Genomic DNA, 24,257 nt, shown 5'->3' with positions numbered 1-24,257 from the left:
GGGGCTCTTTTTGTTTGCCTATGAACCTTTTATATAATACTCTTCTTATTCATGTATTCATGAACAGGTGTATAGAGGAAGCTGTATACTACTTTGGGACCATAGAAGGACTCTCAAGGCTAATTTTGACGACCTATTATTTTGCCTTAGGCAGTGATTTTAAAACATAACTCTTTCTAAGAGGTTACCCCAGGCTCCTCTAGGCACATGAACCTTATAGGGATAAGGAAAGGGAGACTGTGGAAGATGATCTTGCACCTTCTGTCAGCCAACTGTATGCTTAAAAGAGAAGACATACGCTCATACTAGCTGATGGCATAAATTAAAACAAGATTGTCAAGAAAAAACAAACTAGCTTATATGCTTAACAGTTCATCATCATCAAAAATTGTGCTGCAGCAGGAAGCCCTCCTTTCGAGTCTCTATTATCAGGGACCAGCTCCCACTCTCAACTTGCCCCCTACCAAGGTAGAGAGAGCATTTATCAGTTCTTCTTGGAATTTTTTGCCTCCCTACTTCATGATCCTGGCATAACAACATCTCACTTTCTAAAGGTTATTGCCTTAGCAACTTGGAGTTTTAGAGCAAGAAAACCTTTTGTCTCCTTTTTTCAAGATGGGTTTGAGTAAGTCCATCAGTAAAGACTAGCTTAGGTACTACTCTAAGAGCAGCCTTTAAGGAAAGACCAGACAAGGAGAAATGGTAGTGGGTGCTAGACTTGGCTTTTTCCTGGGCACCTGGAGTTCACAACAGTGTTTAACTGAAACTTAACTCACAGAGTTTCTCTGTCTGGGTCCTTACAACAGTCAAATGGACGTGTGGGCTTGTTCCTCGATGGAATGGCAGAATACGGCTGACTGGGGCAAAATAGAAGAGTAGGGACATCACACAGCTACACCTGCCAGAATTAGAAAGGGGCAGCCCAGAGCTCACAGTGGAGACAGCAGTTCAGACCAGAGAGAAGTGAGGGTTTGATCTGTCAGAGGAGAAATGCTGTCTTCATTTTTCCCAAAGGCTATGGTACAACAGAAGCCTGTGGGGTACAACAGAGCCTTGACTTTGAACCAGAACTATTGACCACTCATCAGGGATGCAAAGATGAGGCTGTTGCAGGTAGAAGCAGTAGTATGCTATCCCAGGAAGATTTGTTCATGGCCATGGGTGGGGCCAGGTTGCCTCTTATTTCCTCCCTCCTATTCTCTGCAAAGCTTTTCAGAAGCCCCCTTGGAGGCTCGCCCTGGGTCCTCCTTGCTCTACTCACCATCACACTTGAGTCCTTGCCTCGCCAGCCCCCACAGCAGAGTCCCACAGTGCTCACAGAACGTTGGGCTCTTGTAATTGTAGACTTTAAATCTGTGTGGCATGTCAATTTTGAATCTCTCCTTGTGAAACTGAAAGACAGACAGAAGATGTGACCCTAGTGTGTCTCCGGGTCTTGATCTTGGAGATCCTTGCAGATCCTTTAGCATAATTAACAGTGGCCACAATGAAAACATGGGCATTGTGTGCATTTTCATCATCTTTTTAAAATTGTTAAGCCTTATAGACACGTCTGAAGAAAGCAGGGAGCCCAAAACCCATCCCTGGAAGGGACAAGCCAGCACTTGTCCCTCCAGCACCCTGGAGGCAGCTGAAGTCTGAGGTATCAGCACAGGCAGGCTAATATTTCAGGGAGATGAGACTGGAGGAGTAGGGTTATTTGTTTAAATAGTAGTGAAACACTGCTGTCATTTAAATAAATGAAGCTTCCCTTCCTGTCTTAGTATAAATATTTTCCTTTCTCTTTCAACCTAGAACTAGTGATTTAACCTTTGAGAGATATTCAGAATGCCTCTCCTTGTAGGAAACATTGTTATTGGATTTGCTTGTATGACAGCCTGAGGTGGGAAGCATTTTTACACCTGTTACCCTTGCATTGAACTGATGCCATAGAGGCAGTCACAGTTCCTGCCAGGTGCAGTGGACAAATATGTCACATGTATCACTTTGGCACATGTGTTATCTCATGTAATCCTCAAAATAACCTATTTGAAGTCACCTCTGTTCCTTTCCTCCTTTGATAGATGACGAGAGTAGGCACAGAAAGGGCAAGAAACTCATCCACTGAGTCAGGAGATCTATGAGCTTACAGTCAGAATCAGAGTCCATCCATCTTCTTCTGGCTAAAAAATAAAAGTGATGACTCAAAAGGAGAGGTGAGATGGGAGAAGGATGCTAGTGTTACTTTATGAGGGGTCTTCAAAAAGTTCACTGAAAATGCTATGAAAAAAAACCATGCATGGATTTCAAATTTGTTTTGCACCAAAATAAATATTTTTAAATTTCATTTTCCATAATCTTTTTGAAGTATTCTCATATTCCAGAATTTTTTAAAAAGCAGTTTTCAATAAATTCTCTCAATCAAACTTACCAAGTGAACAACAGCAGAAAAATTGGGAAATTTGATTTCTGGAAAGATATTGGTTTTCTAGCACACTAAAAAGATTTCATTGGAGCAAAGAATTTTATCTAGCAGTTTAGATGCCCATTTGCTATAACAAGAGTTCCTGGGTTTAATTCCCAACTTTAGCTTTTCACTGTTGCAGATTCTGGGAGGTAGTTGTTATAGTTCAAATAATTGCATTCCTGCCACTCACATGGGAGACCTGGATTGGGTCTCCAGCTCCTAGCTTTGGCCTCTTCCCAGCTCCAGCCATCGTGGGCATTTGGGGAGTGAACCAGCAAATGGGAGCTGTCTCTCTTTCAGCCCAGCAAAAAAAAAAAAAAATTAAAAAGAAAATAATTTATTTATTAAAGCTTATACCTCTGCAGAAATTTCTAGTGACACATTTGTTTGGGAATGTACATAGCCAAGAAGTCTTGTTCACTCTCACACTAACAGATCCAATGCTCCTGTTGTGTATATTGCACAATTTTGGCTCTTTAGAATGGCTGTGTAGAACTGTTTAATTGTTGCTCAGCACCTAATGTAGCCATTTGCAACCAAGAAAAAATAATTTCCAGAATGCTTCAAATTCCATAGTGTAAATATGAACCATTAATAGGCCAAAGTTCAGAAAAGGGTGATGATACAAATTTTGAACATGGGTCCAAATGGCTGGAGCCACGGTTCATGAAGACTGCAGATCTATTCCTTCCAATATGAAAACCAATTAGTTAGATGGGGTTAGAAAACATTTGAAAGGTGATGAGTTGTACTGTATATGTAAAATACAAACTGGATTTTGAAGACCTTGTTCTAAAAATAGTAAATGTCTCATTTCTTTTCTATTGATTACATGTTGAAGTGAGAATATCTGGATAGATTGACTTAAATAAAATAGATGATTGAAATTGACTTCACGTGTTTTTTGTTCTTTGTTTAATGTGTTTACTTGAAAGTTTAAAATGATACATATGGCTCCCATTCTATTTATATTGGGTAACACACCATCAGGTTTGGGGCACAAAAAGACCCCAATGAGCAGAGAACATGCTATTACTCACACGGCTATTCATTCATTTAACTAACTAGTTCTGAATACTTTACCTTATGCCGAGGACTTTGTTAACAATGAGGTTATCAGCAATAGTGACAATGAATGATTTTTCCAGAAAAGCTGAAGACATCAAGTAGAGGAAGAAGGAGGTCTAGAGATAATTAATTACTTGATTTAAACAAACACAAACATGGTCTGAGAGATTCAGTCTGAATTTTCATACCAGCTCAACCACTTACAGGTGATTTGAGTATGGAAAAGCAATTTTAAGCTCTTGGACCCACACCCCCTTCTGGCTCTAAATTTTGGAAGAAATTCTTCTCTGGAAAAAAATTCAATCCATTTGCCTTCCCTGTGTTACAGAAAACCACATACCTGGACAGGTTAACTCTATCAAAACCAAGTAGAGTTGCTTTTCAGCAATCACTCGGCTTTCCCATCTCTAAGATAATAATGCCATAAGCTTTCCTTCTTCCTTCTACTAACCTTCAGACTCCATTGAGGATACAAGGATCTAAGGGGTGCTCCCTTGTCTGCCCACCACCAAATCTACAAACCTACCCTGACCAGTGCTCATCCTGTCAAAACTGATGAAGCACCCCTCTGCCCATCAGAGACCCTTCTCCATGTAAGATCAAGACCTGTCCCATTCTTGTCAACGGACTTGTTTGTCTCTCCCCAGCCTCAACCATCTCTGTTACCATGAGAGGACTTACCTCCTTCCAACTATTGTAATGATCAATATATGCTTCATAGTTAATCTCCTTAACAATATTAATGCATTGGTAGCTTCCACATCACCACCTTCCACTCACCATTAGTGCAAGCCACCAGTCTAAAATCTCCAGTTTCCCTGAAATCTCTTTGACAAGGGGCTCTGAAGATTTCTGTGTGACCCTCCTCTTTCTCAACAATGTATTTGCATAGAACACAACAGACGCCATCTCTTTCTGGCTTCTGTAACTTCCATACATTCTGAGTGTAGGGGGAGGGGAGCTCACTCTGAACCTGTGTTCTCAATTTTGATCTCTATCCCTTCTCTTCTACCGAACACCAGATTCCTTTATAGTCAGTTCTAAGCTTTCATCTCATTCTATTTCCTCACTAAGTAGTCTGGCAGCTTTTAAACTTCACCTATTTGATAACCACTCTCAAAATTATAGGGCTATTCCACTGAATTTCAAGCTTATATAAAATTGTCGATTTGATACCTCCACTTGGATGTCCACGGACATCTCAGATTGAGGCTCTCAAAAATGGAAAATCAATGTTTTCTTTTCAGTCTTACTCATATAGTGATGTTTTTTTGCTCTCTACTTCAGTGATCAACCTTAAGTAGAACTTTTGGGATGAAGCCACACAGTAAGAACAATCTTTATATTCCTCTCTTTGATCCTCCATGTCCAATCCTTTGACAAAGCTAGTGATTTCTAACATAATCACCTTAAAGTCTGCTCACTTTGCTCCATTTTTGCTGTCACTACATTGTTACAAACTACTAAGTGCCCACCGCCCACCACCCACCTTCAATCTCTGATTTTCCTTTTTCTTTTTTTAAATTATTTATTTGAAAGGCAACACTAAAGAGAGAGGGGGAGAGATCAAGAGAAAGAGAGCAAGAGGGAGATGGAGGGAGAGAGGAAGGGAGGGAGGGAGAGAGAGAGAAAGAGAGAGAGGAGAGAGAGAGATATCTTCCATTTGCTGGTTCATTCCCCCAAATAACTGCAATGGCCAGGGCTGGGCCAGGCCAAAACCAGAAGCCTGGAACTGTATCTGGGTCTCCCACATTGTTATCAGGGTCCCAGACACCTGGCCCATCTTCTGCTGCTTTCCCAGGTGCATTAGCAGGCAGATGGATCAGAAGTGCAGCAATCGGGACTCAAATAGATGCTCATATGGGATTCTGGCATCTCAGGCTTTTTGGCTTAACCTGCTGTGATCCAATGCCAGCTCCTCTGGTTTTACATTCCCTTAACAGAGTATCTTCCCCTACAGCATCATAGAGTGTGGGCTTTCTACTAAAGTCAAATAAAGTTTAATCACTTTTCCAGGAGCCAAAGAAGTCTCGTGTTGGTCCCAGTTCTGCCATGATGCCTGCCTGGTGTCCAATCTCCTCTCTCTCTCAGGTCCTTGCAGCTCTAGCCATACTGGTCTCATTTCAAACCCCAGAACATGCCGAGCTCTACCCCATTTCAGACTCCTCCGGTCTGTCTGCAGCATTCTTCCTGCTGCTTATCTAACCGTCCTTTCACCTTTCAGCTCTATATTTCAATCTCCCTTAAGCAGATTCTCAGACCTCCATCTGACTAGGCCACTGGGTTAGTCTCCATCCTTCCACTTTGTTTACAATCCTCATATACTTAACATAAATCAAAACTATACACTGTTTATTATATGTTTCTCCACTTTTTCAGGAAAGCTCTTAAGGGCAAGACCATGTCTGTTTTGGGCCATGCTGTACCTGTCTAGGATTGTCCCATGCATGAGACACTCAATAAGTATCTGTCAAACACAGAAGAAAATGATTGGAGAAGGAAGTCAAACTATATCATAATAATAAGCTGTCCAACTTTCTAGCTCAGGTTCCCTTCTCCATGAGCTAAAATCTAAGTTGTTTTCAGATTGTACCTCAAAGTTCATTCTGAAATAAATATTTGCTTCTCCTTAGAAGAATTATACTTGTGTTACCCTATCTTTCTAATCTTGTACAAGCTTATAACTCTGCATTTGATAATCATTTGCCTTTATTTATTCTTAAAATCTTCTTAATTTATATAAGAGGAAAAACTTATGTATTTCATAAGCACAATGATACTTTTCACCCTCCCTTCCCTCACCACCTGGCTCCCACCCCTCCCTACCTCTTACTTATTTTTCTTTTAATTTTTACAGTGACATACTTTCAATTTAGTTTACAAGCACAAGCTTAACCCTTATTTACTCTTCAACTGTCATTTCCAGCCTCTTATGCAATTCTCATGCAATTAATTGAAACTGCTTTCTGATTACTTGCTATTACAGTTTTCTGAAAAAAAATTAGTCATTAAAATTCTTACTATGCTTTTCTTATTCATTCCTGGTTTTGGTGATTTGGTAATTATCATTATTGGAGAGGAAATGAGTTTTAGGGAGATTGATGGCCAGTAATAAGCTTAAGGAGTCAAATTCAGGCATTATTGAAAAGAACTAGGCTGCAAAATGTAATATCAGGATAAAATCGTTGTATGTTAGACAAAGGAAGGAGTCTAAATAATACTTACCATAGTTTCTCTGCTATTGATAGCTGATCCTGTGCATTTGGCTATAACTTTATCGATACACTTCTTGTGAATTGCTGCATTACATTCTGGAAAGAAATCATTGCAACTTAAGATTTTCAGGAGCTAAGGAGCAACTAAATTCAAAGAATGAAGAGCACCCAGCAGAAGTTCTTCTTACTTACGTCGGCACTGGTAGCCCTGTTTGTTCAGACCCCTGCAATAAAGTACATGACTCGTTTATTGCAACATTCACATCAACATCAGCAGCAAAAGCATTTCAGAGGTGACAGAGATTGCATAACTTCCTAAGCTCACAGAGAACCAGCAGCCCTGGCAAATCATTTGCAAGGAGCATTACATTAACATTCTGTCTTTTATTTCAAAGTGCTTTGTTAAAAGTCTGATAAATAAGCAAGGACCTGCTGTTTTTTTTTTTTTTTGTTTTTGTTTTTTTCATTTTCTTAACAAATTCCGTGGAGATTAAAATGCATGACAAGAAAATCATCCCAGGTTCCTAGTAGCAAATGTCAATGTGTTCCACTTAAAACTTCATTGTCTCACTTAGATGAACAAACTCACTAGAGTGAACAAAGACAACAATAACACACATTCTTCCCTATTTCTGAGTGCCTCAGAATATTTGCAACCAACAACATTTCAAGCTTGTGCACAATTCCTGAGTAACAGTCGTTACTAAAAAGAGGTTCAATCAATTAGATGAAAACAGGCTGATGAAAGGCCATCAAAAGTCTGTTTGACTTTTGGTTACCCTCATTAAGCGGGAGCTGTGTAGTCACAGATTCTGCAATACTCAAATAGAAGAGCATCCTTTCATCCTCCAGGATGCTGAGAGCCAGAAATGGGAGTCATTTCAAGTCTCCCCTCTCTCATATCCTTTGCTCTGTGGTTGCTGAGGCTTAAACTAGTCTCCAAGGCTGTAAAGACACCCAAGAGCCTCATAGGCACTTACGGCGTTAGTTTCAATGGAAAGTGCTGCCTGTTGCAAACAGTAGCAGCAGCACGGTTGGGCTGCTGAGGTGATGGGAGTTTGGGCTATAAAACCGAACTGTGCCTGTAATAAAGATAAAGATACCTCTCTCTTCTGCATCTCCCTTTTGATCACCAGCAAACTTCTGTTCAGTCAGACACTAAGGTCCTTTGGGCCTTTTGCCTGAAAGCACCTTGCTCTACAAGAGCCACACTGTGAAACTGTTTGATTGAATCACACCCTTTCAACCTTCTCAAGTTCAGGCGAGGCCAATGACAGCTCTCTAGTGCCCTCCCCCATGGTGGAGCACACCAGGCTTGGTGGTTTAAGAGGATGCAATAAAATGGAAAACCCAAGCTTGAAGTAAAATGCCAAATTACTCTACCAGACAAACTCGTGGCAGACAGAGCAAAACGTGGGTTGAGGGAAGAAGGTGGCAGTGAACTCGTGGCACTTGACATGATGGACTTTAGCCTGCTTGATGGCTCCTCGGCGGTGATGCAAAGCAAAGAAGCCTTCAGTCTCAAATTCACTCATGTCCTTTGTATCTATGGGAAGAAAATCGGGGACAAGATAAAGTTCTTTAATGTGATAGTCACAGCTAGGAGAAGAGGGTGGTAGTTGGTTAAGGAACAGAAGTGGATCAGCCCTGGGTACTCAGACCAATCCAATTCCAGACAAATATTAAGGTAAGTACAGAACGGTAGTCCCCTGTTGTACTTGGGGTAAAGGTTCCAAGAGCCTCAGTTGATACCTGAAACCACAGATAATTTCAAACCTATCTTTATCTGGTTTATTTATTTCCTATGCTTCCTGTAGCATTATCACATATGAGGCAAAAATTTTGAAATCTATACACAGCTTTTTCATATAATGCACTTTCCACAAACTTTTTAAAGATGCCCTGATAGGAATGGATTTCAAAAATTTCTGCACCACAATAAGCTTATCTTTTAGTTCTGTTTTCCATAAATTGTATGATTTGCCTTTTCAGTATCAGAGTTAATCTGTCCTTTCCCATTTTACGCTCTAGTACTTCCTTTGCATTATTACTTTTGTAGTTTGGGGCCATTAAGTAAAATAAGGGCTACTTGAATGCAAGCAATGTGATACTTCAATGGTAGATTTGATAATCAAGTTGGCTACTAAGCAACTAATGGGTGGGTAGGGTATACAGAGTAGATATGCTGGACAAAGGGAGAATCTGTGTCCTGAGAGGGACAGAGTGGGATGACATGGGATTTCATCATGCTTCTCAGAACAGTGCATAACTTAAAATGTATGAATAATTTCTGGAATTTTTCATCTAATGTTTTTCACCATGATTGTGAGAAACTGCAACCACAGACAGCAGAATCATGGCTAACAAAGAACTTTTATACTAATGCTTCTTTCCTTAATTCTATGATACAGAAATATCATAGGATATATTTTAGAGAATTTAAACAGTAAATGTGAATTGCTGGCTTAGTTTCTCACTCTTCTTTAGCCACCCCCTTTCAGTTTTTAAAATCAGGTGTCAGAACTTTCAAATTATTTATCAGCCTCTCTTATGCACTGTAAATGATGAGTAAGCCAGAAAAGGCAGGAAGTGGCAACTGCCTTTCTGTCTGTAATTCTAGAGAACAATGCGGTTACTGACAGCAACCTGACAGTGGTGTTTCCGAAGTGCTCAGATGCTCTACATTTGATTGTTTTTAAACAGGCTACTGCAGACTGAAGGGAGTTAGTTAGTCTTGTGTGTGAGGTCAAAACACCTTTGAGAAGCTGTGTGTAATTTCTGGCTTTTGATGTCATAGTGATCAGATACCCCTACAGACTGTAGTGATCAATGTGGAAAGAGGCAGAAAACTGACAGACGACTAACAACGCATTGAAATTTTGTTTAATACATAGACATCCTCTGGTGCATTACCCAGTAACCTACATCAAACCAGCAAATTCACATCTATTCAATGCCACCAGGATTCACAGATACAGGTAAAGTTGTTTGGGGTAGTAACTATCCACAGTGTCCTATGCTCAGATGGCCTCTTCCCAAAAAACTGAAAGACTGTAAGTTAGCAATTTTTTAAAGACTTATTTATTTATTTGAAAGGCAGTTACAGAGAGGGAGAAAGAGAGAGGTCTTTCATCCACTAGTTCACTGCCCAAATGACTGCAACGGCTGGAGCTGGGCCAATGCAAAGTCAGGACCCTGGAGCTTCATCTAGGTCTCCCACATGGGTGCAGGGGCCCAAACACTTGGGCCATCCTCTGCTGCTTTTCCAGATGCATTAGCAGGGAGCTGGATCAGAAGTAGAGCAGCCAGGACTTGAACCGGTGCCCATATGGGATGCCGGCACTGAAGACAGCAGCTTAAACTGCTGCACCACAATGTCAGCCCCTAGTATGTTAATTTCTGAGAATACTTTTGATGCCCTGACTGAAGCCCAGGACTCCCCAAACCACAAAATGATAAGGTAATCATGGGTAACCAGATATAGAATAACATGGTAAATAAGAAAACAAAAAGAACAATGAAAATAACAATCACCAAAATAGTGATAATGAGTTTAATGACTGTAACCCCTAGAATCATAATTGTATAAATTAAAAATTCTATGGATTACTTTTTCTATTACTTTTATTTTTTAAGTACCAAAAAAATAAAGTTTATGCCCATCAACCAAAGACTGGATAAAGAAATTATGGGATATGTATACTATGGAATACTAAGTAGTAGTAAAAAAAAAAAAAAAAGGAAATCTGGTCATTTGCAACAAAACGGATCAATTTCATTTGCAACAAAATGGATCAATTTGGAAAAGTTCTTACTTAGTGAAATAAGCCAGTCCCAAAGGTACAAATATTATATGTTCTCCCTGATCTGTGAGAACTAATAGTGCACCTAAAAGAAAAGCTGTAGGAGTGAAATTGACACTTTGAGAAACGATAATTCGAACAGCCCTGGTCTTGACTGTCAAGGAACAGTTTTTAATTTTTTATTTATTTTTTCTTTTCTCTTCTTCATACTATATGTTGAAGTCTTAACTAAGAGTAAATCATATGCATAAAAAGTCAATTTAAAATAGATTTCAGTAGAAAATAAGAGGGTGAATAAGAGAGGGAGGAGGAAGTTTGTAAAGCTGTATAGTTCTGCATACAGTCCTATGGACTTACTTCTAAGGGTACAGTTTAAAAACTTGTCACAGGACTCCAATCTCATTAAAATTGGTGGTAAAAATGTCATCTTAATTGTTAAAGTGATCATATTAAGTGTTAAAGTGAACATACAGATAGGATTAGTGTTAAAGAGATCATATAAATAGTATCAAATGCCTGGTAATAATCATAGTATTAAAAAGGAGGGTATGTCCAACATGGGAAGCAGTCTACACAGGAGATTTTCATAGAATGACAATCGCTTTAAGTAATACTCTTAAGGCATTTGGATGTGGCTGAATAGCCCATGAGAGCAGTTCAGGCATCGAAAGCCAAGATACTGTGGCAATAAATATTCTACATGAAGAATCTCTGTGAGTGAAACCCCAGTGGAAAGAAGGGGCCATCTAAGAAGGATGTACTTTCCTCAGAAGGGAGGAGAGGAACTTCCACTGTGCTCATGGCTTTGTCTAAATAGTGACAGAGCTTGTGGTCTCAAAAGGCTTCCATAACCTTGACAGCTCATGTCAAGAGCTTCGAGAGATCACTGACATCATAAATAAGAGTGTTAATTGCTAAATTAACAACAGAAGTCACTGTGCACTTACTTCCCATGTAGGGCCTCTGTCCTTAATGAGTTAAATTATGAGAATTAACTGCAAAACTTGTTCTCAAACAGTACTTTACACATTGTATGTGTGTGTGTGGGTGCAAACTGTTGAAACCTTGTCTTCTGTATATAAAGTTAATTAAAAGTGAATCTTAATGAAGAATGGAATGGGAGAGGGAGTAGGAGGTGAGATGGGAGTGGAGGTGGGAGGGTGGGTATGGGGGGAAGAAGCACTATATTCCTAAAGTTGTATCTATGAAATTTGCATTCATTAAATAAAAAGTTTAAAAAAAACCCTCCATTTTACAGACAGAAAAAAAAAACATAACTAGCAAATAAATCTACTGACAAATAAAAGGAACAAAATTTGTGTCAACACAAAAAAGGAAGTTTAGTCACGAATAAAAGGCCCATCATATTTCACAAGTATAAAGAATTAACAATATTTAAACCAAATTACTTCCATTCTAGCTAAGCAACATCAGAGGCCTGACATATATTTGAGGCAAATGCTCCTGCCAGGATATGTTATTTTCCCTTCCCTAATAGTACTGAGACCAGAGGCACACTTGGTAGACAGCAGAGGGGTTTTTCAAGTAGATAACTCTTCCAGGGAATTCTAGCCACCTAATGTTTTAAGGTTAGCTAGTTTGGGTCTTTTTACTTGGAATGAGGCTGGAGATAATTTAGGCTTGGTGAATGAAGGACCAAACTCAGGGTCATTGAGTTAATCACCTTCTTTTACTACTGCTGTTTTAAGAGTAGGGATCAATTTACAACAATAGCAGAGTAACATGTGACTCACTTCTATTTTGGTCCAAATGTAATGAAATGAAAGAAGTTTAAAAATAGTTTTAGGGGTCAGCACTGTGGAGTAGAAGGTTAAAACTCCACATGCGGTGTTGGCATCTCCTATGTGTGCTGGTTCAAGTCCTGGCTGCTCCACTTCCAATCCAGTTCCCCGATAATATGCTTGGGAAAGTAGCAGTAGATATCCCAACTCTTTGGGCCCCTGCACCCACATGGGAGAGCTAGAAGAAACTCCTGGCTTCTGGTCTTGTCCTGGCCCAGCCCTGGGTGTTGCAGCCATTTGGGGAATGAACCAGCAAATTGAAGATATTCTCTCTCTCTCTCTCTCTTCCTTCTCTCTCTATATTTCTGCCTTTCAAATAAATAAATAAATCTTTAAAAATACTTTTAAGTTCAGGGAATGGAATTATTCTGTGAATCCTAACTGAATTGTTGTGATAGGTAGATAGATATAGATAGACAGATATAGATAAATGATAGACATATAATAGATGGTAGATAATAGTCTATGCACTGGACTACTGAAATTAAAAATATCAGAAAGTACTCTTTCCTATGATTTTCTTTATCACTGACCATTCCAACCATCATAAGACAGTAAATGTATATGAATATAGAATTTTGAAAATTCTTTTGGCATTGATGATGTTTGTTTCTAAAGTAATTTGCTCTCTTTCTTACTGTTTTGAATAAGTTCACTGGTTTTTATATTTGCTCATTTATTTTATACTGATGGCTCCTAATTTTTATTTAGCCTAATCTATCACTTGTTTGCAGTCCATCAAACCACAAATGTTTTCTCAGCAGCTCTGGCTAAACTGCTGTGCTGAGTGTTAGGAAGAAATATGAGATGCCATTCCTAACCCTTGAGCAGCTAACAGTCAAGTCAGAGAGACTGTAAGATGCAGTATACGACAGTACAAAAAACACTCTGAGCTATACTAACTCATATTTTGTAAGAGGTATAAAAAGAAATTACAAAAGAAACCAAAGGGAAGCAGTTCAACACTTAAGAGGGAAACTTGCATGCTATCCCATGAGGCAAGCCCGAAGAATGGGGTTTTTGGCTTTGAGTGATGTGGTAGTGTCAACTAGATTGAAGGCTAAGAGATGGGCAAGTTGTTTTGAGGATGCATAATCTTGGGAAATTTATTACTCAAAATACAAACCAGATTCTTAAGATTTAAGAATTGAGGGAGTGGTGAACAGTTTATAAAATCTATTGTTTTCCTCCGGCGGATATATCAGAGAAATAGAGAAAAAAAGAATTCATGGAGGCAAAATGGTAAAAAGGAGACCTCTCTTTCAAAACTCGGGAGGATGCCTTAATTCAGCATGTGTTGGCGAAAAGGAGGTGATCATAAAGAGAAGGAACAGTTGGAGATGTCAGAGAGGAAGTGTGTTGATGGAGAAAGGCTGCTGAGGATGGCAGGCCTGAGACCAACAAAGAGAAACAAGAAGAGAGTGTGTGAGGCAGCAGTTGTATCCCAGAGCGCAGAGACAAAAATGGAGTCTCTACCAACTATACTGGGCCAATGTCAACCTCCGAAAGTGAGAGAAAGATACCTTCAGAAATCAAAGAGGTTGAGTTTTTTGTTTTTTTTTTTTTTTTCAGCAGCCATTGTGTGAAAATCTAAAGGAAACAAAAGAAATTTCTAAATGGTCAGTTGACTCCAACTGGACAGCTCCATGTTCATTAAGAACTTCCTATGCATCCAGCCAGTAACCTGGCATGGGAGTTAAAGAGATAGAAAAGATGTGGTTCATCCACAACTGTCCTGCAAGGAGCTGAAAAGGTAATCAGCATACCAAATGTCAGAACACAAATATTCACAAGATGCTCTGGAACCATGAAGGTGAAGAACTACACCAGCTAAGGCAGGTAGAAGCAAATGGAGGTGAGAGACAGGAAAATTGGACAAGGGGATACAGGCAGGGATGATTTCTGAGCTGAGTTCTGCATGATAAGCAATGCATACTAATGTGTTGGAGAAAGTTCAGATATTCTCTGAAGATGCGCGAGAACAGGGAAAGACGCAGAGGTATGGACACTCAGGATGAAGCTGCGGGGGGTCCTGAAGGTGTCCATTATTGCAGGGGTGGAGAGTACAAAGCAGATTCTTGGCCCTGTCCAGAAGATGCGCAAGTACCAGATAAGTCTGAACATTTTCCTGTAGATAAATTATAAACACTGAGAGGCTGTAACAGTGGTAGGGGAAGAGGGTGGAGCGGAGGCATGGCCTGGTCAGATTGGCATTTGCCACAGTGTATTCTAGCAGCATAGAATGAATGGGATATGGCAAAAAGTTAATTATGTAAGCAGACACTAAAAAAATGATAGAAACTCTTGACTGATGTGAGAGGTGAAGAGAAGCTATAAAAATTGCTCCCAGGTTTTGTGGAGGGAGTTATAATTAAGTAAGATAGTGAGTATACTAGGAGCAGGTTACTGGTGAAAATTATGAGTAATATTGGGCACTTAATTTGGACTCTTTCAAATTTATAATTTACTTCTGACAGAATTTTGTTTAAGATTCATTTATGTGAAAGGCAGAGTTACAGAGGGGCAGAGGCAGAGAGACAGAGGTCTTCCATCTGATGGTTCACTCTCCTAATGGTTGCAATGGCTGGAGGGAGCTGGGTCAATCTAATACCAGGAGCCAAGAGCTTCTTCTGGGTCTCCCATGTGGGTGCAGGGACAGAAGCACCTGGGTCATCCTCTATTGCTTTCCCAGGTCAAAGCGGAGAGCTGGATTGGAAGTGGAGCAGCCAGGACTAGAACCAGTGCTCATATAGGATGCTGGCATGGCTGGCGGTGTTTTACCCACTATACCACAGTGCTGGCCACTATTTGAACAGAATTTATAGTACTGGCATGAAATCTGATTGGAGATGTCTACCAAGAGGTCAAGTATGTGTCTGAAACAGGAACATCAACTAGTAGTCTCAATTGTAATGGACTCAGCTAAATGCTTTATTTCTAGGGAAGCCACGAAGAGTGAGAGAACAGAACGCAACATTTGGAGATTAGGGTATCTGTGGCGGAAGAAGAAACAGATGACAGTTGGACATTGGCAAGGGCTTAGCACTGGGACCAAGCCAGATAAGGGGTTAGCAGCATGAAGGGGCTAATAAATGAGGTGAAAGAGAAACTAAATTAGGGTGAAGTCTGGTCCTTCTTGGGTGAGAGGAAGGGCAGAAGACAGAAAAAGATGAGCTCTGAGGGAACAAGGTTGAGGCTGAGTCTTTGGGGATGGAGAATTCCAAGCTACGACTTGTGGGTGAGAGGTGGTTACTAAATGAATAGAAAGTACAAGAAGATGCGAAACAGGCAGCAGGGGTATCAGAAGGTGATGGTGAATTCTAAAGATGCAAGAGAGATGGGAGGAGAAGAAAGAAAGGAAAGGAAAAATGATTCTAGCACATAAATCAATAAATAGGGCATTGTTAGAAAAAATAGAGTGATCTGTGGACAGGACCATTTACTTCCAGGTGGGTTTCCTCTGAGGAGAGTTTTGGGAGACACAATGTTATCTTCAATGCTACCCAGGTTGAATACTTAATCCTCATTTGCCTGCCTTCTCTTCCCATATCCACCATCTCCACCCCATCTGTCATAATTTCCCAATCTATTTTAACAGATAATTTCAATATAGTTTCTGGTCATTCAGCGTTCATTTTTAAAGAAGTATAAAGTACCCTTAACAATGTACTCATAATATGTACAGCATACCCTTCCATGAATTCTTCTGTGAAATCTTGCTGTTATTGTCTTTTAGATTCTTTTGTTCATTTATTTCCTTACTATACCCTCAGGCCAGATTCTCACCACTTCTCCACAGCATGAGAAGTTTTATAAGCCAATAACATTAAATTGCTTGAATAAGAGTATACTCTTCTCATTAGTTCAAGCCATGCACCGAGTGTACACGCTTGCCTGGTCTCTACACCCTCTAGCATCCATACCCTGACTCTTTAGCAGAGTCCACTGGAACACCCCTGTTCTTCTCCTCACACTCCCCACTCTTGTGGTTTTACTCAAGCCTCTTAGAGTATCCCTCTTTGTAAATCTCAATTTTGCCTTTCAATGCTCTACCATGGAATATTCTAGAATGAAGGCAACTCACAGCGATCTCCTGGTTAATCAATATTAACGTGGTTTAGGATATAATTCTTATTTAATTGTTTAATATGTATGTGTACTACCTCTCCAATCTGGGCTTGCATTCCCTGAGTTTAAGAACTCATGTCTCGCTTTTCTAAATCCTGCAGAAGACTGTTTTCTTCCCTCCCCTTCTTCCTTTTCCCTCCCTCCCTTTCTTCCTTTCTTTTTTGGTTGAAAAGCAGAGAGAGAGAGAGAGAGAGAGAGAAAGAGAGAGCGAGCGCCTATCTGCTAGTTCACTCCTCAAATGCTCACAACAACTCTAGTTGGGCCAGGCCAAAGCATTCACCTGAGTCTCCTAAGTTTTTGCCAGGGACCCAAGTACTTGAGCCAACACTTACAGCTTCCTAACATACACATTAACAGGAAGCTGGAATTGGGAAGGGAACCAAGATTTGAACCAAGGCACTCTGATATGGAATATGGACATACCAAGTAGTGTCTCAACTACTATCGCAAATACCCCCACAGAAGACTATTTTTTTTAACAGAAGAGACATTCTTAAAATTGAATGAAATCCTGTACCTTTCTTCTTGTCATTAGTAAGGAATTTTCTAGTTAGGTATGCCATAATATTGGCTGCTAAAAGTTTTTTAGATTTATAGATTTAGAGATGTTTGGATCTAATTACAAAAAATATTAAACACTACATTTTATTCTCCAGAAAAGGGCATGTGTTTATTTGTGAAATAATGTTTTTGCCCCCACCTGAATTTGCTCTCCCATTCTAATAGAAAAGGTCCATAGTAATAGGAACCATCTATGAAATTGATTTTCAAAGTGGGGACCTATAAATCATTTACTAAAATTGCTTGCACTCCGAGGATGGAGGACTTTTTAAATCTTACATTGGGTCATACTGTGAACTATTGGGAAGAGTATACTTTTTCTTACTCAAGGAATTAAACATCATTGGTGTTATCAATTAAGACCTCACTGACACTTTGCATGCACATTTGGTTATTCAGATGCCCTACAGTTACTCTATCTCATTGAGCCAACTCAGAAATAGTATAATTGTATGTACTGTGTGTCTTTAGCCTCCAAGAGAAAAAAAAAAAAAAGCTCAGAACATATATTTCCCTCCTTGAGTTTTTTTATTTTCAAAAAAAACATTACTATGGAAAATTTGAAATATACATAAGAGCTGAGCAAATACTAAAATCAATTTCCAAGTACCAATCAACCAGCTTCAACAATGGTGAATTCAAAGCCACTCCCAATATATGACCGTTCATATCCCTACCCTATACCAATGGATTATTTTTAAAGCAAATCCATAGTCTCATTACATTATCTATAAATTTTACCTTGTGTATTTGTAAAACTTTAAGACTCCTCTTTAAAATTGTAACCAGAACATCACTATCAGTCATAAAAAATGAATAACATCTTTTAATAACATCAAATATCTGATGACTGCTCAAGTTTTCCTTGATTGTTTCATAATATTGCTTTTTCTGCTGTATCTGAATGTGAACATATAAGGAACATGTGCTAAACGACAACCCAGAGAGCACTATAAATCTTTATACTGAAACACATTTCTTGTTGGTACAGCTTGCGCATCCCTACTCTGAAATGTTCCAAAATCCAAAACTTTTTCTAAGTGAGAACATGCCTCTTGTGGAGATTTGCAGTCCATGAAACTTTGTTTCATGCACAAAAGTACTTAAAATATTGTATAAAATTACCTTCATGTTATGGATATAAAGTATATGTAAAACATAAATAAATTTTGTGTTTCAACAATCTCAAGAAATCTCATTATGTATCTTCAGATATTCTAAAATCCCAAATCTAAAATCTTAAAGTCTTCTGGTTCCAAAGATTTGGCATACAGGATAATCAATCATAGTAAACCTAACTTGGGAAACAACGAACTCAGTCTACCATTGGTTACTTCACATGTCCATTCTGGGGTTTAGAAATGTATGAGTAGTAGCATTTGATTCATCCGAACAGCACGGATAGGCTATCACAGGCACCAGAAACTGTGACTTCAATTTCTGAGACCAAAGTCTGTGTGTGAAATGGAACCAAAACTGTTTAGCAATGCATTTTTTACCCCTCCGTTAACTGCCTGATTTTAAGCATTAGCATCTTCCCACTGGTTTTATGGAAAATATCAGTTTTTAAATTTATTTCATACTATGTGATAGTATGCTAGCTTGTTATAGCATATCATATATTCATAGAAATGCATACATACAATCAAACCTTTGAATTTACATTATATTACAAAATTAAAATAAAGAAGACAATAAAAGCACCGAATGAATTCATGCAATTTAAGAACTAGTGGTCTACATATTCTATGTTTTTATATTGGGCCCAGCTACTGTATTTTCAGTTCATGCCTGAGAACCACTAGGCATGTAAAGAAAATTCCATAAGTTTCCCTTTTCTCCTAATTCTTTTCTATGACAATTGCAATAGGAACATAAGTTGCACTTGAAGAGAAGGCCGTTCCCTCCTCACTCCCAAACAGGAAGAAGAAATGTTACTTACCACTCATTTCCAGGAAGTATCTTGCATTCATTAGCATCCGGCCTTGAGGTTTCAGTTCCAGCTGGTTAAGAGAAGGAAAGAAATATCAGGATGAGAAACCAACCAACAGAGTTCAATAACGTGGACACTGTCCACTTTCATAGCAGCAGAATATTTAACCAGAAGAAAAGAGATTTCCAATATAGAAACAATTGTTGTCCCTTTGCACTACACTTATCATCAGACTATTTCAGAATTCCTGAAGACAACCTTTCTTCTGTTAAAACTCTTCAGCTGTTCATTACTGCAACATGAAGATTAAAATTTTCATAGCGAAGAAACAAAATCCTGCAGCATATTGTTTGGTTTTCTTGCCCGTGAGGCTGCTCATCTGAAGGGTGGTAATAAACGCATATACTGATTTTAGTCACGATAAAGAATCACACACCCTAGTACCAACTCCCTGGGGGAAAGTAGGTCTGTTGGAAGGAAAGATAAATCTTGCTTCTAGGGTGCCCACAGACCCCTCCCTTCCCTTCCAGGAGTGATGCACACATTCCAGGTTAATCCAGGTGTCCAATGGGACTGGTCTTTTTCTTTCACAAGGAATAAGTGATTTCTTGGGGAAGTGCTAGATGAGCTATTACAGGAAATTTTAAGTAGATTGGTGTGGGAAGGGATAATATATGTATTTCAGCATCATTACGTAGAAGGGACCACAATAAAACACCATGTTAAGGGAGAAAAAAAGGACAAATTCAGGACAATTTGAGGATTTTCTAATACTGGGCCAATAATAGACTAAAAAAGGAGAAAGAAGACAAATCTGAGTCATTCGCAGTAAGCAATGTCCTCCTGCTGAGCCCAGGACTGTCTGACAAAATGATTTCCTGGTTGTGTGATCTTGTATAAGTCACTAAGCCTTTAAAGGTCCCTGGAAATCTGACACAATAGCAATACCCTTGTCACAGCATCACTATTGCCAGAATTTCGTGACAGAGTAAGTTTGTACTACTTGGCCAACTATAAATTTTCATATGAGCTTAAATAGATTCATGCAGAGGGAAGTGCATTCAACATCCAGTATGCACATCACTTCTCTCAGACTCATGGAATAAATCAGATAGGTGGAGGCAAAAATGGAAGCAGAGGAGCTATGAGCAAGGTGTCCATTCTCAAATGAAGTGGTGATATTGGTACCAGGTGACTACAATGTCATCACAATGCAGGAATTAGTGGTGATGGTAGAAAATAAACCCTGGAAAAGGAAACCCATATGAAGCAATATTCCAGCCTGTTTTAGTGGAGTGAACATGAGATAATCATGCAAGCGGTTGCAACCTTGGGCAAGCAGAAGTTAAGTGTCAGGGCTGGCGCTGTGGCTCACTTGGTTAATCCTTCACCTGCAGCGCTGGCATTCCATACAGGCACCAGGTTCTAGTCCCGGCTGCTCCTCTTCCAGTCCAGCTCTCTGCTGTGGCCCGGGAGGGCAGGGGAGGATGGCCCAAGTGTTTGGGCCCCTGCACCTGCATGGAAGACCAGGAAGAAGCACCTGGCTCCGGGCTTCGGATGGTGCAGCGCCAGCCGTGGCGGCCATTTGGGGAGTGAACCAACGAAAGGAAGACCTTTCTCTCTGTCTCTCTCTCTCACTGTCTATAACTCTACCTGTCAAATAAATAAATTAAAAAAAAAGAAGTTACGTCTCAAGGTGTTGGTTAGAAATAGGATGGTATCTATGGAGATGCAATACAAATCTGAGAAAAAAAGACTTGAATAGAGAAATTAATTTTAAGAAACAGATTCCAGTGGAAGAAAGGGAAAAAAAACCCACCTGTTGTCTCCATATCAGTGTCAATTAAAATTCAATTAAAAATTTGAAAAACAGTAAATTAAAAAATCCAAACTGTTGGCTCTTAAAATAACCTTGAAGAAAAAATCCCACAGTGTAAAAATGTAAAAAGTCGGCTAGTTGTTTAAATGAGGAACTGAATTCTATTGCTTGCTCCTGCCTAAGCAATCTAAGGCTGCAAAGAAAGTGAAAAATCCGACAGAAATAAAATGAGTTAGAACTTGGGCAAAAAATCAAACTCAACTTTAAGAAGCATCAGTAGAACAGCAACCTACACATCAGTAAAGCCTAACTAAGGACAAACAGCTACATAGCCTTCCATTCCTGGAGAAGGAAACACAGATAGAAAGCTGCTTTTCAAAATAGGGACTTAATGACTCTTTTCTTAAACAAAAAACAGGCAGAAGCAGAAAATCAATGGGACTGGAGGAGAAATTGGGAAGACTTTCTCCTAGATTAGCCACAGGGTCCCATGCTTGAGGCCTGCCTTTCCACTTCCCTGTTTTGTGTGAACTCTTTAACACTGAGGTAAGCATTTATGACCGTCCCCACTACTTGACATTTCCCCACTTGCCTAAACAGCCGTGCTGGAGGAGTTTAGTTTCTTTGGTCCTTGTCCCCAGTTGAATGCAGAATAGACGCTCGATAGATAGATACTGCTGAATGAATTGCCTTGATGCATCTAAGCACAAGGACTTCGTTCAAAACAATCTTGGCCTTAAAGATTATTTTATGACATAAATAAAGATCTATATACTTTTCTAAAAAGAGCTATTTTTTAAGGTCAAGAATACAAAACTAACACAAAAATCTAGTTTTTAGGCTTTTACCATTCCTGTTTGACATCTGTGGCTTGAAAGTTTATTGGGCATGTTTCTTAAAATTTGAGTTGTAGAAATCAAGTAGCAGAAGGGAAAGATTCTCACCTTTGGCATAAAGGAGTTAAATATTTGAAAACATTTTTGGGTTTAAGGTCCTATAAAAAAGTTTTGCCAACAAACTTTGAAAGAGAGGGAGAGAGAGAGAGAGAGAATCTTCTGTCTTCTGGTGCCTGGTTTACTCCTCAGATTTTCACAACAGCCATGGGTGGGCCAAGCCAATGCCAGGAGACAGAAGCTCTCTCCAGGTCTCTGGCTGGCAAGGACTCTAGCCATCATCTGTGTCCTCCCAGGATGCATTAGTAGGAAGCTGATTATGAGTGGAGCAGCCAGGACTTTAAGCAGGCCTGATAATATAGAATGTAGGTGTTGAAGTGGCAGCCTAACCTGCCATGCTGCAATGTTCACCCCATTAGAATTTTTTATACTTTCCTATTTTAGTTACTCCTTTGCATGTCTAAACATTTGCCAATCAAACAGTTATAATTTTTATTCACCTGAATTGAGGTGTTTCTTAGTACAAAGTAAGATAAATTAATTCATTATGGCTGACAAAATATAGATGCTGACAAAGTATGGAGCGAAAAGATCAGACTTGAAGTAGGTCTTTGTTTTAACCTCTCACATTTGGTATCTTGATAAATAGACAACTGGGTTCCTAAATTAAGAGGGATTTGCAATACTTGCAAGCGTACCTTACAAGAGAAAATCAGTAGCATTTTTTCATAGCCTTAGAGACCTTTTTTCTCCTTTCATAGAAATTAAAGAGATTTGAAGTTGTCAATCTGTTCTATAGTCCCTAAGGAGCAATCACTGCCACCCATTAGGAAGCACTAGGGCACTAGTCATCAGCTATTATCACTAAATGGCTTGAAATGAAGCTTGCAGCTCAGACATTTACCCATATTTCAGTCCTCCCGTTGTTCTTTCTGCATCTCTCGGCCAGCGAGTAGAGCTCTATGGTGGTTTCTGATATGAGGTCTACATTCTTGCCCTTCACGATGATCTGCATCACTCTTCCTTTGTTGATGTGGGCATCGAAAGTGCTGTCCCAGGGTGGGTACATGGTTGGCTTTTTCTGGATATACATTTGCCCATTCTCTAGGAACAGAAAGACATGCTCTCATTATTTCTGCCATCTCTGGAAAGTATTTCAGTTCAACTTAATAGTGGCATCCATCTCCCTGCTCTCTAGGTTGAAAAATTCTGTAGAGGAGACAAAAATATTATATAAACACAGATGATATTGACAGAATGAGGCAGTTCCAAGGTATCCATGCAAGGTAATGCATTGCATCTTAAAGGTTCAAGTGGATAATTTAGGCAACAACCCTCTGATAATGCCTTGTACTAGAAAATGTTCTTTTATTATTCAACATTTACTTGCTTTGCTTGGTGTAAGAACACTTAAGCAAATAAATTTTTTGAAAAAACTTTTATGCCTTTGGGATCCTGTTTTTCAATCTATAAAGAATTGGGTCATGTGATCAAGTTAACGAGCACCAGGCAAAAAATAGTCAATATAAAACTACTATGTATTCATCTGAAAGACACATTACTATATTTTAAGCTTATAAGGAATGGCTCTTAAAAGGCTTTTTCAAATTTTTCCATTTGATATAAATATACAAAGAAACAATAACCTTAAAAGCATTATTTCTTTCTCTAATTCTTGAATAAAGATATAGTTGATGTACTTTGCACTTTAGGCAAAAGCTGAACAGTAACTCAGAGAGAGGGTGTTTTTTTTTAAAGATTTATTTATTTGAGAGAATCAGAGAGATGTTTAGAGAGGGAGAGATCTTCCATCCACTGATTCCCTCCCCCAAAATGGCTGCAATAGTCAGGGTTGGCTCATGCTGAAGCCACAAGCCAGGAATTTCTTCCAGGTCTCCCATGTGGGCTCAGAAACCCAAGGACTTAGACCATCCTCTGCTGCCCTCCCAGGCACATTAGCAGGGAGCTGGATCAGAAGTGGAGTAGCTGGCACCCACATGGGATGCTGGCACCAAAGACAGCAGCCTAACCGGCTGTGCCATAGTGACGGGTTGAGAGAGTGGACTTTTTTTTAAAAGACATTTATTTATTTGAAAGTCAAAGTTAACACAGAGAGAGAAGGAGAGGAAGAGAGAGAGAGAGGTCTTCCATCTGCTGGTTCACCCCCCAATTGGCCACAATGGCCGGAGATGCGCTGATCTGAAGCCAGGAGCCAGGAGCTTCCTCTAGGTCTTCCTATGCTTGTGCGTGGGCCATCTTCCACTGCTTTCCCAGGCTACGGCAAAGAGCTGAATTGGAAGTGGAGCAGCTGGGACTCGAACCGGCACCCATATGGGATGCTGGTTCTGCAGGTGGCGGTTTTACCTGCTATGCCACAGTGCCAGCCTCTGAGATGGTGGTCTTGATCTATGGAGCTGGTGAAGCAGATAGAACTGGTGAAGAGAGACGGGCATCCTGCACATGGTTAGGAACAAGAACCACGGACAGGATGAGGGGATTAAGAGAAACCAGCCCAGAAGTCACCAGGCGACAGGGCAATACTTCACTAATGAGAGTAAATGGTTCTGTGATAGCTTGAATCCACACTGG

The 24,257-nt window shown here is 39.6% G+C and overlaps 1 protein-coding gene across 2 annotated transcripts in view; it reads right to left on the bottom strand.

Annotated features, from left to right (window-relative positions):
- Positions 1-24,257, bottom strand: part of PRKCQ (protein kinase C theta) — a 145,912-nt gene that overhangs the window by 61,830 nt on the left and 59,825 nt on the right. The window contains exons 3-8 of one of the 2 annotated variants that reach the window (XM_062211424.1): positions 22,573-22,772; positions 18,966-19,026; positions 8,113-8,275; positions 6,922-6,953; positions 6,740-6,825; positions 1,262-1,391 (exon numbers count right to left, since the gene is read on the bottom strand). In XM_062211424.1, coding sequence (XP_062067408.1) covers positions 1,262-1,391; positions 6,740-6,825; positions 6,922-6,953; positions 8,113-8,275; positions 18,966-19,026; positions 22,573-22,772 — 672 coding nt within the window. The remainder of the gene's footprint in view (positions 1-1,261; positions 1,392-6,739; positions 6,826-6,921; positions 6,954-8,112; positions 8,276-18,965; positions 19,027-22,572; positions 22,773-24,257) is intronic. The other variant, XM_062211425.1, reaches the window with a different exon arrangement.

Source organism: Lepus europaeus, chromosome 14 (genome assembly GCF_033115175.1).
Source record: "Lepus europaeus isolate LE1 chromosome 14, mLepTim1.pri, whole genome shotgun sequence".
Lineage (NCBI taxonomy): Eukaryota > Metazoa > Chordata > Mammalia > Lagomorpha > Leporidae > Lepus > Lepus europaeus.
The sequence above is the reverse complement of the archived record's forward strand: the minus strand, read 5'-3'. Positions and strand labels throughout refer to the sequence as shown.